Source organism: Amphiura filiformis, chromosome 8, assembly GCF_039555335.1.
Source record: "Amphiura filiformis chromosome 8, Afil_fr2py, whole genome shotgun sequence".
Taxonomy (NCBI): domain Eukaryota; kingdom Metazoa; phylum Echinodermata; class Ophiuroidea; order Amphilepidida; family Amphiuridae; genus Amphiura; species Amphiura filiformis.
The window spans coordinates 46,432,806-46,448,847 of NC_092635.1; the positions used below are offsets into that span (position 1 = coordinate 46,432,806).

At 37.5% G+C, this 16,042-nt stretch overlaps 1 protein-coding gene across 1 annotated transcript in view; it reads left to right on the top strand.

Annotated features, from left to right (window-relative positions):
• The window catches only part of LOC140159578 (plexin-A2-like), a 348,956-nt gene that overhangs the window by 244,668 nt on the left and 88,246 nt on the right, over nt 1-16,042 (top strand). The window contains 1 exon segment of the mRNA XM_072183069.1: nt 13,307-13,411. Coding sequence (XP_072039170.1) covers nt 13,307-13,411 — 105 coding nt within the window.

The window sequence follows — 16,042 nt, forward strand, 5'->3', positions numbered from 1 at the left end:
AGCTATAAAAAAGTGAGGCTATTAATGAGGGCTTAACACCTTCAACAATAAAGTCTATATGGAGAGCAAAGAGGGAGGACTATGTACGTACCCCTCGGCTCATCGATGTTACGCTCGACCTACATTCGGTCTTGTTTTAAATAGATAGGCTATTGCTACTTTAAGACAAATCTGGCCTAAGGCTGTAAGAATACTACTACTCTGACCAATTGTATATATTCGTATATCATGCACTTGTCATTCATGTTGCTGGCTCTGTGGCTGTCGTCAGCATCTCTCTCTCTACTCTCTCTCCCTAAGCAAATTGTGTATCATCACGCATCGTAGGTAATTAGATTTCACCGTGATGCACTGTGGTCAGGTGACAGGTCTAATTTGCGAGTTTGGTCGCGAAAATACCTGCGTAGATGCGGGTGCAATTTGGCTAATTGAAAGCACGGTAAGAATACCAAGATAATTTGCAACGGACGCATGCCAATATTGTGACAGGTAAAGTTTCTCTATGCAATCATTTATCCCCATCACGGACAAATTGTGCATGTGTGCAGAAAATATACCAGCCATATCTTCTCATCTGTCTACCAACCAACCTAGACCAAGAGAATTGACTCACACTGTCATCTTGAACAGACAGAGTGATTAAGGTGCCATAAAGTAACCAATTGAGTCTTAATTTGGACCAAAACTGTCCAATTCTAGATGACTTGGCATATTTGAGGATTAAATTAAAGAGGCACTTAGCGACAGAAAGGTGAGCGCACTGGATTTCACCGCTTGTTCGTTGTTAGATGAATCATAATTTAAAAAGATGACAAATGGTTAAAAGATCACTTCCTTTTAATGTATTCATTTTTTCCCCGGTGTAATTTTGTTAATGCTCTTATGATAACATGCAAATTTAACATTTCACACGAGGTCCGGAGACCTCTCTGCCCTTTCCATCTTTCCATATTTTATTTGAGACATGCAACCGGTCAATGACATTGATGCCAGTTTTCCTTTAAATAATTTCTCTACTGCTGCTGCAGTGCTGCTACCTAAACGTGGGTTTGAATTTTGAGAGAGTGGCAAACTTCAACAGTGCATAGAGACTCGATGGTGGTGCCACTTGACGACATGAACTGGAAATGATAGTGGGTTAGGAGGAAGGGAACAACAGCACTATATCTATGTACCTGCCAAATTGGCCTCATCCACAGTTACATAGTTCAATACCTCCATTCAACAACCATACCTTACATCTTGACCTTCATATTGTGGAGTGTGAGAGTTTGCACGAAGTATATAATTATACAAGACTAATATATTAGGGTTTAAAAATGGTGTCCTGAAATGTTTAGTGCATTTGTGATCCCATTGCATTCAATCAAATCCATGCCAGTTCTGGCTGATTACAATCATCATCATCATCATCATCATCATTTCTTCTTCTCCCACATATGGTTGTTGATGAAATATGAATGTATGTAAGGAGTAGTGATTGGATTTGACTGTGATGAATGTCATGATTTCTAGGCAGGTGGTTTAGCGAGTGATGACTAGCTCATCTCTTCTGCCGGTGTGTAGCTCAAGAATACAATGCCACATTATCTTCACACTTGGAATAGAATAGTGTAAAGAGTAATAATATTAGTGATATTGTGACACCACTATTCTTATGAATGCTGATAGAAGCATACTTTTGTGCAATTAATTGTGAAAGCCAGTGTATTTCCAGTTTATTCTAATTTTCATGATCTGCTATGTTGTATAACATTTACAACTTGGCTGCTTCAAAGTTTGTTATTCCAGTGCAGTTCCAGTAATGATAGCTTCACCATGAGCCAAATTAGCCTCATTTCCAAGTGACATAGTTCAATAACTCCCATTTGACAATCATTGCTTAAAACTTGACCTTGCACTGTGGTGTATGAGTTTTTATTGAACTGTGAATGGGCAGATGAGCATGTTTGAGGTGTTAGTGCTTGTTGAACACCACCCACGTAATTCTCATTTTGTTGACACTATAGCAAACAATCGTCAAGATGTAGACTAGAGACACTAGGATCGATCACAAACAATCCTGTCTGTCCCGGACAAAGTTCTTCCAACCCATATTTCTTGTACACTCACAAGATGACCTTTGAATGTACTTGGTACAAAAACTCATCCTCATAATTTAAGGTCAACTTTTATATATGAATGTTGAATGAAGATATTAGAACTTTGTTGTTGGAGATGAGACTACTCTGCCTTTTGGTGAGATCCATCCTATCAGTAAAACAAGACACTTGTAATCCCTTCTGTAGAAAGACAGCAGCGGATTTGGTGATAACATGAAATACGGACTTATAACGTCATCATCGCCCGCCACCTGCTAGTGTTAGATTAACGCATGTTAAGTGGATTTAGCGTAAGCAACAACAGTCCATCGCATGGCCAGAGACAGGTCGTGAACTAACACATGGCAATCTTGCATTCAAATCAGGGGTCAGTTTACAACTTGGGCTTCAACTCGCCGGAATAACGGGCAATGTTTTCTCATTGCGTCGTGTCTCTTAAGAATTCGCTCGTTTTCAATTTCTCACTCTTGTTGTTCTATTTCTTACTAAAGACAGCTATGTTATTGGCCTATCTCTGTCCAGAAAATCAGGAGCTTAATTATACATATGAGCAGTCTCCTAGCTAGAGAGCTCCCTAGCCATGCTATACTGTATACGCTGAAATTTTCGCGGTGGTTTAATTTTCGCGGATTTCGCTGATCAAGAGGCATCCGTGAAAATAAAACCCCGCTAAAAACATGATAATTAAAGCATTTTACTATGTTATTCTATTGAGGAGATATCCACAACCGCGAATTTAATAACCCGTGAAATTGTCAATGATACATGAAACCGTGAAAATATATTCCCGCGAAAATATTGGCGTATACAGTATTAGATCACCATAAGCTTTAACTGTGTGCAGATTGAGCTTCCAGAAGTGGCAGTGGAGAGATATAAAGAGAAAAAAAAAAGAAAAACGAGACAAAAATCAATAGTGAGCAACATGGTTTGGAAGTGTATTTGCTTATCTGGGTAAATTGTTGCACAGGATAGTAGGTTCGTAACATTGGCAGTTTGAGAAATAATTTAATTTGGCGGCTTCTATTTGGAGCCAGTCGGTAAATACAAGGCTGTGTAGTGCGGCATCTCAACCTATTAAGACCAATATACCCTTTGTACTGCTTGCCAAAAATCTGTCTCAAGTACAGGTCCATGTATCATGTATTCAAGTATTTTTGGAAAAAAATTCTTGTCACAAAAGAGCTTATCAAATCACTATGAACCAAAATGGTCTCACTGCCAGTGGCTCAGTTCAGTGATGTCCATTCACTAATCATTTGCTCAAAATTTGACCTCAAGGAATGAGTTTTTGTACCTAAAACATTGAAAGGTCATTTTATGAATATGCAAACATTATTGAGTTAAGAACTGTGTATTGACAGATATGATTTTTTTTTTAATGATGCGGCTCTTCCAGTTGAGATCTACACCCCTCCCCCATGGAAGACAGGCCTTAGCCTCCCACATAGGGGGTGTAGAATTCAAATAGAGTCACCAATTCAGGTAACCTCATTTGAAATTCTCACTCCCTGTGTGGAAGATTAAATTCATGTCTTTCATATGGGGTGTATGGATTTCAACTGGAATAGCCTAATCATAGTGAATCAACATGACCAGACAGCAGATATGCCCAATTGGAAACTCTTGGTGAATCCAAAAGATTTTGCAAATCTGTCAAGAAAAGTATAAATTATTAACAGAAAGAAAAGATATCTAGCTGCCAGTAATGTATCATATCATCATAGGCTTTTTATTTTCAAAATCAACACATTATTCTTTTGTCAATGCTAGTGAATAGGTATATAATCAGATTATCAGTGATAAATTATATGCCTGAATGTAGCGAGCACATTAGAAGAAAACCCATCTTGACATTCGCAAGAATAATAGTCGGTGTGATATTATCCAAACAATGGTGTAACTTAACAAGTGAGTGGTTCCCATGAGTTAATAATTGATGGCAACTCTCATAACATTTTGCTTCAGTCAGAAACAAACATTGCTTTTCAATAGCTCGGTTTTTATGGATTTGATGCGATATGTTGTGAGGAGTAGGTAAAAACTATGTCGCATTTTGACCCTTCCTTAGGGCAGAGTGTTTTAGATGTCCTATTGAACAGAAGCGATGTTGTGCTTGCAGGTAATCAGCACAGCTAATCAATGTCAAAAAGTGTGCATCCATCGGTGAAGCGCGTAACACATTGGCCCGCTCGCTTTAGTCTGCTATGCTATCCTGACTAGCAATACTGGCTGGCCTAAAGATGAAAGGATATAAGCATAATAGAATTTACCCCCGCCATTATTATCACATTGCACATTCTAATTCACTTAGAGCCGGCCTGTGGGACAGCGAAGGAATACTCACAACATTCGTGTTGGCACTTAGACAAGGGTTTGTGTGGGCTACAACTTGTTCACTTCGCCATGTACTACTCTTCGTATTTGTTCTAGGACAAGTCTGTTTTCATTCCCTTCCTCCGTTCGGTTTTTAAATTGCCAAAATGTTTTGCTATGTAAGATAACTTACTCGAAAAGATAACTATCAAAAATCAAAGTGATACAGATATTTCTAGCTCCTATTCCTTGTGTTCAAGATGCAAAGATTCCTTCCTCACTGTTTGTATTGAAGTATTGCTTACTGCAGGTTTTGTAGCTATAAACCTTGCAATCCATCCACGTCTTGAGCTGTACGAGCTCTGGCCGTACGTCAAACACACTTTGTTTACGGGGGCTAGAGAATCAAATCAAACTTCAGCGTCTATTTACTTCAATTTATCCGAGGTGATTTACAATAACACAGAATAGTCTGTGGGAAAATATATTTTCGGAGCGTATAATAAGAAGAGGTGCCTCACGCTTTATTGTTGCACTAATGAATGAAGGGATGATTTGACTAGCGAATTACTGCACTTTGGTAGGGTGGTTAGCTGCTTCAAAAGCGCCATTTTTTTGTTGGGAATCAGCGGAGGTGTGGAATTGGTTGTTTGGTTGGCCTAGCTCACTGTAGTGAAGTGTCCTTTCCAGAACCTCTATGTTTACCATACTAGGATTTGAAACATGCTCATCTCCCCAGGACTCAGTTCACTACTTCTACACTAATAAAATAACTTTGAATGTATACAAAAATTCATACTCCTTTTATTTTATGTCAAATTTGAAGCTGTAGTTGTTAAATAGGGGATAATGAACTATGTAATTAGGATGAGAGTATTTTAGCGCATATGTAGTGCTAGCATTGCGCAGTGTAGCAAAAGGGGTCAGTCAGACAGACAGTTAATAGTATGACCATCATTACCATTATAACCTAGTTAGGCTGACATGTTTTCTTTTCCAATAGCTAATAATAACCTAGAGCTTGCACTAGCCGAGCAATCTTGTGAGTAATTAAACTTTTTCAGGAAAGTGGGCGCTACGATATTTATGCATGCTGGCATTGTTGCTCGCATCCACCGCCAAAAGATGAAAATCCCCTGAAACATCAGTCGTGTGAACGTGCATATTTTTACTTCGGCCAAAAACCCCTAACTGCCGTTTACATTGTCAATTAACTAAATTAATGTCGGCTATGTGTTGCAATATAAGCATCGGCCTGCCAACCTTCCAGTGTCTCGCAAATCTTACCCGCTATACGGGTCAAATTTTGAGTGTTCCAATTTTCTGTTTGTTTTTGTAAACTAGCGAAGTAGGTTCAGGTTATAGACATTATAAGACGTGCTTTACTTGTGATTGCCGATGTTATGCTAAGCACTTGATTCCCTGGTCATTCCGAAGAGTTTGCTAGTTTCGGTGACCATTTCTGCCCGTCAGTGCTCTTATACCAGACGACTTTTAACGAAGCAACCGATATAGCCGAGCAGCATAGTATCAATATTATGAGTTTGACATCCCCGCGTTTTTGGCGCTGGCGTCACGATTGTTTGCCCGGGGTGTCCCAGCTATCTCCTTTGATTCACTCACATACACCACAAGACAATAGCGAAAACCAATTGCACTTCTATGTATAGTATCATGATTATGAAATGCATGTTCAATATCGTCCACATTTCCGCTATCATTAAGGATTTATTCTTACAAAGCCCTTAAGCTAAGAGTTACGGTCAGTTCAGCTACCATATTTGTGCATTTCCACCCACCCCTACCCACTACTCCAAGGGATAATATTAGACTTTATTAGCAGGTTTGTCTGAGAATGAAATAAGAGTGGAAATCATACAGGAAATATTAACAATTTGCCTGTTTGAATTTCCATGTATATGATAGCTTCATTTGATATCCACCTCTGCAAGTCTATCGCCGTGATAGGTGAACAAGACCTGTCATAGGCTATTTCAGTTGAAATCCATCCACCCTCTATGGAAGACATGACCTTAATGTTCCACACAGGGAGTGTGAATTTCGAACAGGGGTTACCTAAATGGCGACTCCATTTGAAATCTACACTCCCTGTGTGGGAGATTAAGGTCATGTTCCATAGGGGGGTGTATGGATTTCAACAGAAATAGCCCAATGTGGTTTGATTGGTTTATTCTCGTGAGGAATTACGCTGCTTTAAAGAACAGACAAAAGTAGGAATAATGACCATCCAATAATATACATTGTATGTACGATAAGCTTGTGCCGTATGCTTTTCACTTGCATCGTCAGTTTCCTTGATTAGCTTTGCTTCTTTTGTTATGGATTGCGAAGTCAATCAACACTATTGTATCTAATTCAGCAATGGAACAACATCAGAGTGTAGTAGACTTGTCATCGCATCAATATAATACTAACACTATAATAACAGCACAAGGTATCTTGCCATGAATAGTTACTGATAATTTTTTTCCGGGGTAGTTTCTGACTGAAGTAAAGCTGTACACACTTATTTACAAGTGAACCAACACATACACCTAAGATGTTTGACAGCAATTACCCTTGACCACACATACTCTCACAAAGCACCAACACCCCCCCCTCCCATCCACCCACCCCCACACACACATTAAGAGGGCACAGGAGATTTCAATCCAAGTGTTTATTAATCTATGGAAGATGACATGATGGGTCTGTAAGAACATGCTTCTGCCCCTGTTTGACAGCAATTACCCTTGGCCACACATACTCGCACAAAGCACCAACCCACCCCACCCTCCCACAAACATACATGCCACACCACCACATACATTCAGAAAATTCAACAATAACTGAATGTCATATTATGAAAATTAAATTTGATTAACAAATTTGTTCTCCACATTTTCAGCATGATGTATAATAATATTTACTTAAATTTTTCTCAAGTTTGACTTAGACTAGTGCGAAATGAAGACAGTCTAGATCTGTGTTAATGCTCCTGTAGATGTAATAATTAATCTATTTTGAAGGCAAATCAGACTTTGTTTGCTTTAAAACGGTAGGAAAAAGGTTAAAAGAATGACAGTTACAGATCACTAATAACATGATGTGACAGAAAAATAGACATCAAACTCCATGGAGAACTCTACCTATCAGTTTTCTTGTCATGCTAACTCTGAGGGAGACAGACAGATGGATAGACAAACGACATGGGAGGAGGAGAACCAGGCGGGCATCTTTCTCAGGCATTTTTTATGTATCATTCATGTGTGAATTGACACCTTATTAGGGGGGAAATGGGCATGTTATGGCGAGTATTGAAGGGAGTTAAAATGGCATGAAATATGCGACAGATGGTGCTAGTCTATAAATTAGTTGATGAAACACTACTAGATGAAAGAAAGATACAATTGCAAGTTACGGAGATATTCTGTAGACACGATTACAAGACCCGTTTGGTAGCAAATATCATGGAAAATTGCTACATTAAATATTAAAATTGATATATGGGTTAAGGATAGCAGTGTAAATTGTCAATTTGATGTTGCTTAAGGAGCATGGTGAAATATTCAACACTTTCTGGATGCGAATATCGTATACATGCAAATTGAAGAAAAAAATTGTGAGTTTCAAATTTCATAACTGCAGTTGTACGGTAAGCTTCTGTATTATAGTGTAATACAAGCACCCAACAAGCGACTGCAATCTATTCCAGTTGTGCAGATCAAATTGAAACAAAACAAGAGGAAAATGTGTGAAATCTGAGCTAGCAGACAATATTTTGCTGGCACAACATCAGTACAAATGTGACCCAATGACATTATTTTCAGTGTCTGACAGGTGAAGTGGTTCTATGGGCTATTCCAGTTGAAATCCATACACCTTCTATTGAAAACACAACCTTAATCTTCCACACAGGGGGTGTGAATTTCAAATGCGATTACCTGAGTGGGGTGAGTCCATTTGAAATTCACACTCCCTGTGTGGGAGATTGGGGTCACATCTTCCATATGGGGTGTATGAATTTCAACTGGAATAGCCAATTTGCCGACAACATGGCACAAACCTGAAGGTGTTCGATAAATAAAGTGAAATTGTTTGATTGTAAAAAGAGCTGGGGAGTTAATTACAAAAATCTTCAGCTGACAAAGATGGAAAGATACCTGGTGGTTAGCCCTTTCTATGCTGTTGATAGGTGTATTTGACTTAAAAATGATGAAACTGATATTGAGGATCGATTTATCAAAATTGGAGTTGACCATGATATGAGTCTAGGAGGGAATTGTGCTTAAAATTTGTGGCAATGGATAAGATGAGTAAAGATAGAGCTATCGATGAGGAAGTAGACCTATTGTGGAATTTATCAGCAACACCAAGTTTGTTGAAGACATCGTCATGCCATAGCACCTCGTCGTCTCACCTGTACACGTGGTGAAGAAGCCAATTTAGATCATACTTCAGTATCGAGATGCATTAGGCCCAAATGACCAAAACAGCAGTGTGTGTAATTTGAGTCAATTGTTGGCAAAAGACAAAAATCAAGCATTACCATGGCGATGGTAATGCCGATGCCCAGGTGCCAAGTGCTCATTTGGCAGCTGGGTTACGGTGAGCTGAGAGGCTACTTTCTTCCGTTATTGGTGTTGATTTCATAGCAATCTGATTTTTGAGCAGTCAACATGCATCTAATGCTATGTGTGATGTGTTCCAGTTTTCATCATACCAAAAATTTTGATTTACAAGAAATATGTTTGTCTTATTGGTGTTAAAGTTGAGAATATGATAAGTGTTGTTTCAATATGTGCAACAAGGGCATAATTTTCAAATCAATATAAATTTCCTGGATTAAAAAATTATAACCATTTTTGGCTGAATATTGAATTTGATTTGTGACAATGCAAGAATTCAATGGAAACTGCATGTAAGGCAATAGAGCCAAATTAGTTCGATCTTTTGATCGACCATCGATGCTTGGTCAATCTTGATAATTTATGACACATTCTACCATTAATTTGGATTAATTAGTCGATAGTTCTACAAAATCTGTAATCTTCTTCGTCTTCCTTATGTACACCATATACACCAAAGTGAAGTTGTACTCGGTTGCAAAATTGTACAGTAAAAAAATCTGCTAGGGATCGCTATGTGGATGCTTCTGCAATGTCCCCTGCGGTATGTTCAACTAACCATGCTGGGGTGACCAGCACAAAATATACCTCCGCTCCCCCTGCGCAGCACCTAGTACTGGACTACGACATACCAGTAGCAAGAACATGTACTGGACCAATATGGCAGAATATAAGTTCTTGACTTGACACATAATGATAGTTCATTAATAACAAGTATCGAAGCAGCACCAATGGTCTATCCCAAGATCGAACAAATTTGGCTGCAGTGCCCAAGCAGGCTTCCACTTAAAATTATAAACTCGATCATCAATTTTGTGTATCAGTCAAAATTATTCTGTGAAATCAGTTCCAAAGCAGGCAATAGTGATGAAAAATGCAAGATACGTCTCCTGTCATTCATACTGTTACTTCCATCAACTATAGCAAAATATTACAAAAAAATTAATGATGCAGTAAGAATCCAAGAAATAGAATGGATCCGATGTCAAGTGCAGGATAGATACCTCTTAAAAAAGTATTATTTTCATTTTCAGGGAGTACTTCAAAATTCATAAATCAATTATTATGTTTTTGGAAGAACCTAGAAGCTAAGTACTTCAGATATGCACTCAGATTGAATGATTCCAAAATTGCCCTGTGGGGTATGGACCAAGTCCTTAAGTGATTAACAACATAATTACATAAACGCTGCTTGCAATAGGAGATACTATTTAAACGTGTGTATGTTTATATATATAGACATATATATATCACAGCGCGCAAAAAACAAATTTCGGTCAAGATAAATTTCAGCCAGAAAAACGGAAACATATACAGTTGTTACTTGTTCATGATAATAATATGGGTTGCACCAAAAAGTAAACCCCATTAAGATATAGATTTCACTCTGGAGTAGAGCCAGAGTTGCTGGAGTGAGTAGGTAAGCTTACTATTTTCCTCTCGTCCTCATCGTCGTCAAGCTGTATTCGCTCGAGTTCAAATACCATACATGTATAACATGCCATACCAGTTAGAAGTCTAGTAACTGTGTGCGACTTGTGTGGGCTTTCTCTCTCGGTCTGCTCAGGGTTGCCAGTATAATTTTTTTTTACGTTCATTTTTTTTCTGAGTGGATCATTGGCCTGCCGAGTGCAATTTAAAATTCAGGATAATTTCCTGGGGAAAAGATAAAATAGCTGTAGTGAGGAGATTGGACCATTACAGCATCTATTACACCGGCAATATTTTAAGAGAGGCCCCTGGTTTTTGTCTCTTGTCACCGTGTGCAAAGTAAAAGAAGATGAATGTGTGGGTTTTTACTTAGCACAAGCTAGCTCGCTGGCAATATGTATTTAACCGGCCGAAAAGTGGTGGTCCAATAAAATGGACATCAAATTTGCAAAACACTACTGCTAGAGGGCATGTTAAATAAAGATCTATTTGGTCAGTTACCAAATTTCCGGGCGTGAACGATTGAGCGGTGTTTATATTTATGACATGTGCGGCATATTTTATTATTTTGGCATGTTGTACCACCGTAGGGTTAAATTGTTGTGACATTTATTCTCCATCTAGTACTTCATCACCCTGTCCCCATAGTAAACAAACCAGTGCCCCCAGTATACAAGTAGTGATATATGATGATGACTTAGCTGGTATTGCGCTTTTAAACCTGCTTTGGTTCTGAATTTAGAGCAAGCATTACTGAATGTCAAATATATTTTATATTGTAAAAAATGAGGAGATATTTGCAGATACAAACTAGTTGGAGTTAGAGAATGTTATGGCCCAGATATGTATATATTGAGCAGTATTATGTCATATTTAGCTTCAAAAACCACAAATATTGTCTTGATCCTAACTTTACATTACATGCACCATGATATGTAACACATCTAGGCACACTTTCAGACTTCTTTTGATGGAAAGGGTCTAGAAATCGAGACAGGGAAATGGTGAAGTGCAAAATCAAGTTTGATTCTATTCAAATTCAGAGCCAAATGTAATAAATAAGTTGGCTTCTGTTCATATTCAAAACCAATTTGGGTAGAATTGTATTTATGAGTAGACGCTTTTTTAAGTAGTGTTAACATAGGAAGAATAAGGTGTTAACAACCAATAGGCAAAATGCAAACCAATCTCACGCTGTGTGCACAAAGCAGAAAATTAAATAACGCAAAATTCTTGCAATATAACATTTCCGTTTGAGTAAATTTACACAAATTGAGCTTACCTTAGTCTGAATGGGGATATAATTAGCTGTGACTACACATCATGATTGATTTCCTTACTTTTTCTATGCATCGAATAAAATTGGCATTTCATCCTTGGAAAGCCCTTCCACAATGATTTCAATATTGAAGCATCAAACCATAGAAATAATACACTATTGACATATGAGACCATGAATATCAAAGTGCAGTGATTTATACGCTGGTTCATTATATTCTACAAATTTTAAACGTAAATGAACACTTCGGCTAATGATCATGGACTTCTAGGCAAATACCAAATTAGCGATCAGTCAGGGAATAGTAGCGTTGGGCCCCTAACAATGGATTATGGCATAATTAGGATTTATAGAAAATGTATACATTTGAAAGCTCGGGGTACTTAATTTCCTGTCAGCCAGTTATGTGTGTGTTGTTCACGTCAAAATTCAACCGCCGCGCCATCCATTTATGCCGCAAAACGGGCTAGGAAAAAAATGTCACCGATACATCTCGCTCAATGTGCCTCTGTATTTCAGGTTTTTTTGTCGGCTTAAACCCGAGATGTGCCTAATAAATGTTTAATTTAGGCTTTTGCTTTGGGAAAAAGCTTTACAGATAAGAGAGTGATTTATAGTGGCTGCACTGCTTCAGTTTAAGCATTAATTGTCTCGTTGGTATTCTGAAATTGAAGAAAATATAAGACGGCAATACCAGCGCAGACTTTTAAAGATAGGTTTTTTTCTGTATAGATATAAATGTGTATACTCTAGCAATTTGACTAAAATTAGAAGGTTAATAAGACTAAGTCAACAATGTGTTATCCATGTTTGTTGCTAAGGCAATAGAAAAGTGGGTCAACTAATGAATAATTTTGTAGTCATTATTCATTATTTTAGTTCTCTCCACCTTGTTGCTATCTGCTATTCATACGTCAAACACCTGAGCATTGTTTGCTATTTTGTATGAAAGTGTTGTGCAAAAAAGCCTCAAAATTTTTAGTAAATATTTAATGAGTGCAATTTCCTGTGCCTAATAGCCGAGAGTCGGTATATACGCATCTAGAAGTTATGTTTGAAAGTGCAAAATAATGCCCTGACAACTCGCTGATATTTAATGCCAAAGTTGCAACTGCATGATGGAGAGGAAAAAAACAAGCAGAGTAGCTGGCACAAACAAAACCACTTACATTTGAAAAAATCTATATTTGCCCATAAGGTACTTACTTCCCCCTCTGTAAATATTTTCTATAATTATCGTCTCAGCCACTCGGATAAAATCTTATTTGTTGTACTTAGCGTGCAATCTGCGATTTAATGATCTCTTGATGTTTTTACAGAATTATAATTGTGTATGTATATATTATTGCATAGATCTTCCATCTGCATCGTCGTCGGCGGCCATTATCAGGCGCTCAATTGATTTGGGAGTATTTTACTTTTCGGCAGAAGCTCCCAACAGGATTTAGTTTTTATTAGCGTATAATTTGCTACGTGAATGTAAATTAATTGAGCATATAGAAAAGAGTATTTACCAACCATATTGGGTCTTTATCTCTTCCAATTTGCAGGGCTCGGGAACAAAATTTTTGTGTCTACTGGAGTATGAGCATCAAACTGCTGAAGTGGAGGCTACACGAGTCAGTGACCAGGAAGTTCACTGCCAGGAAAATAATGTAAGTAGAAAGTAGTATTCCTCCCTCCCAGGTAAACAGGCAGTATCTATCAGCAAATAACATATCAGTAGTCTGCTGCCTATTTACAAAGGAAATTACATAGCAGATGCTGTGTTTTTATGGGGGGGGGGCAAATTTATCAGCTGTTTTTTAATCATTTTGTTCCCAATTGTCAAAGTAGTATCTGCTAAGTAGAAAGTATATTTCCCAGGTAAACAGGCAGTATCTGTCAGTACCTAATTAATCAATACTCTATTTAAAATGATATCAAAATGCATTGAATTTGAATGCATTTTGATATCATTAATAGAGTATGACATGAAAACTATGTATCAATTTTCATATTAAAATTACAAAACAATGTGCAAAATGAGCATCAAACTGCTGAAGTGGAGGCTACGAGTCAGTGACCAGGAAGTTCACTGCCAGGAAAATAATGTAGATAGTACGTTTTCAATTGGATTTTTCGGCGGGTAACCGGGGCCAAAAAAAAATTAAAATTTTTTAAATTTTTTTTTTTTAAAGTTTTTTTTTCAGTTATAGTTGCTAAATGTATGATCTCAAAATAATGTTGGCAGAGCTTGTGGTGAGATATGGTCCATTAAAATTCTCATAAAACAATAGACAGAATATGCAGGGGCGTGGGCAGGGTTGGCAGTCACACACACCCTAAAACACCAAAAAAAAGGGTCCACTTTACGTTTTGATATGGATGTACACATTTATGCTTTCTTGGTCAAAAAAAGCCCACTTTTAAAAAATTTGGGTCCAAAAAAAAGGTCCACTTTTTCAAATCAGCCCCCCCAATAAATCCTGGCTATACATGTACCCCTGAGTATGCTAATAATTAACACAGCAGACACTTCATTTTACACCAGAGTGCAGTCCAGTAGTTGCCTGGGTTTTTTATCAGTCTGTTAAAGTAAAATACAGTATATATGCTTGTAATTGGCAAAGCAGATACATCGTTGTTACATGTAGTGCAAAATAGTAGTTACCTGTTATGGAATAGCACAGCACACAGCCTGCTGTATCTCAAGTGGATGTAAACTTTCAGCGATTCAAGAAAGTTTGTTCTCTTATGTAAACACTTGGTACATAACGTGTGTATTTGTAATCCGTTAGTGCTTGAGTGAATGTCAGGAGATGTTGTTGTCCAGGTATATGTCATCTGAATGTCCAGCCAAATGAAAAGTAGTATTAAATGATGTTTATTAAACAAATTGTGAAGTCGTGTTATGGATATGAGATACTAGAAATGTTATGGTTTTGATATCAAATATGATTCGGTTGAAGGAAATAGCTTTTAGTGAGTAAAGAAGCTATTTTGTTGCTGAAAATGTCATTGGGCTGTTCCATTTGAGATCCATACACCTCTAGTGGAAGACATGACCTTAATCTCCCACACAGGAAGTGTGAATTTCAAATGGGATTAACTGTATTGGCGATTCAATTTGAAATCTCCACCCCCTGTGTAGGAGATTAAGGTCATGTCTTCCATAGGGGAATGTATTTCTACTGGAATAGCCCATTATTCTCATTCCTGAGGCAAATGTCAATATCCTTACATTATAAGCATCGCCAAACCGGCTCTCAGCTAAATTGCAAATTATTCAAAAGATAATATAAAGCATATTTGGAACAGAATATCATTTTTTCAAATATCATTGCAGCAAATGTTTTGAAAGAGTCAAAATTGTTTTAATATTTGAAATGGAAGCTGTCAAAATTCTGACAATAACTTTATTAAGTCCAGAGACACTCAAAAAAATATAAAAACATAGGATCATATTAGATATTTGCACATTATGTTTTTTCGGGAATGCGTTGTGTTTACAGAGTAAACAGATAGAATGTTGTTAACGCAACATTTATTGTGTACCTTGTTACATGATAGGCTGTATGCGGCAGGTGATTCGGGCAAAATTGGATCTCATATAGCGCCGTCCTGAAGAAAAAAATGTATGTACTGTGCCGGATGTACTCGGAAATTAGTGTTGTTTTGAAACTCAAGAAGTTGCATATTGGATATAAATGGTAACCGCAGACGAGACGACACGATACAAATAAGCGACTTGTTAAAATAAAGAAGATGTTGTATTTGAATCTAATGAGTACAAACATTCCTAGTATTTATCCAGTTGGTCTGAATGTAGTCTTTTGCTGGTTTCATTTGGAGTTAGAAACATCATGCTGCTTCATGTCAAATTAGATTTCTGGTTATTGACCAAGTATTATGTGTACTAAGCAAGTGAGAAAATTGCATTTCAATTAGGACTTATCGGAATTAACTGTTTAACATTCATCAGTGATTGAGGGGGGCAAAACGGACATATAAGAGTCGTTCAGTTAAAAAAAGACTTGTTTTAAGAACTGCCATCATTATAACATGAGACAGATACATTATTGTTGTTATTATGTTGAAACGCTCACCTGCCTGTCTACTGAAGAGGCAGCTTTTTTGTCTGTGATAGTTGTTTAGTTGAGGTGAGGAGCTATGCTTAAGGCCTCAGTTTTGAACATGAGGAGGGTAATGGAGTTGAGACAGGGCACAATCCCAATCTATGGATTTTGCTGCAATCAATAATATAATATTTTGTGACTCAAATCACTTCTCATCTCATTCCAATT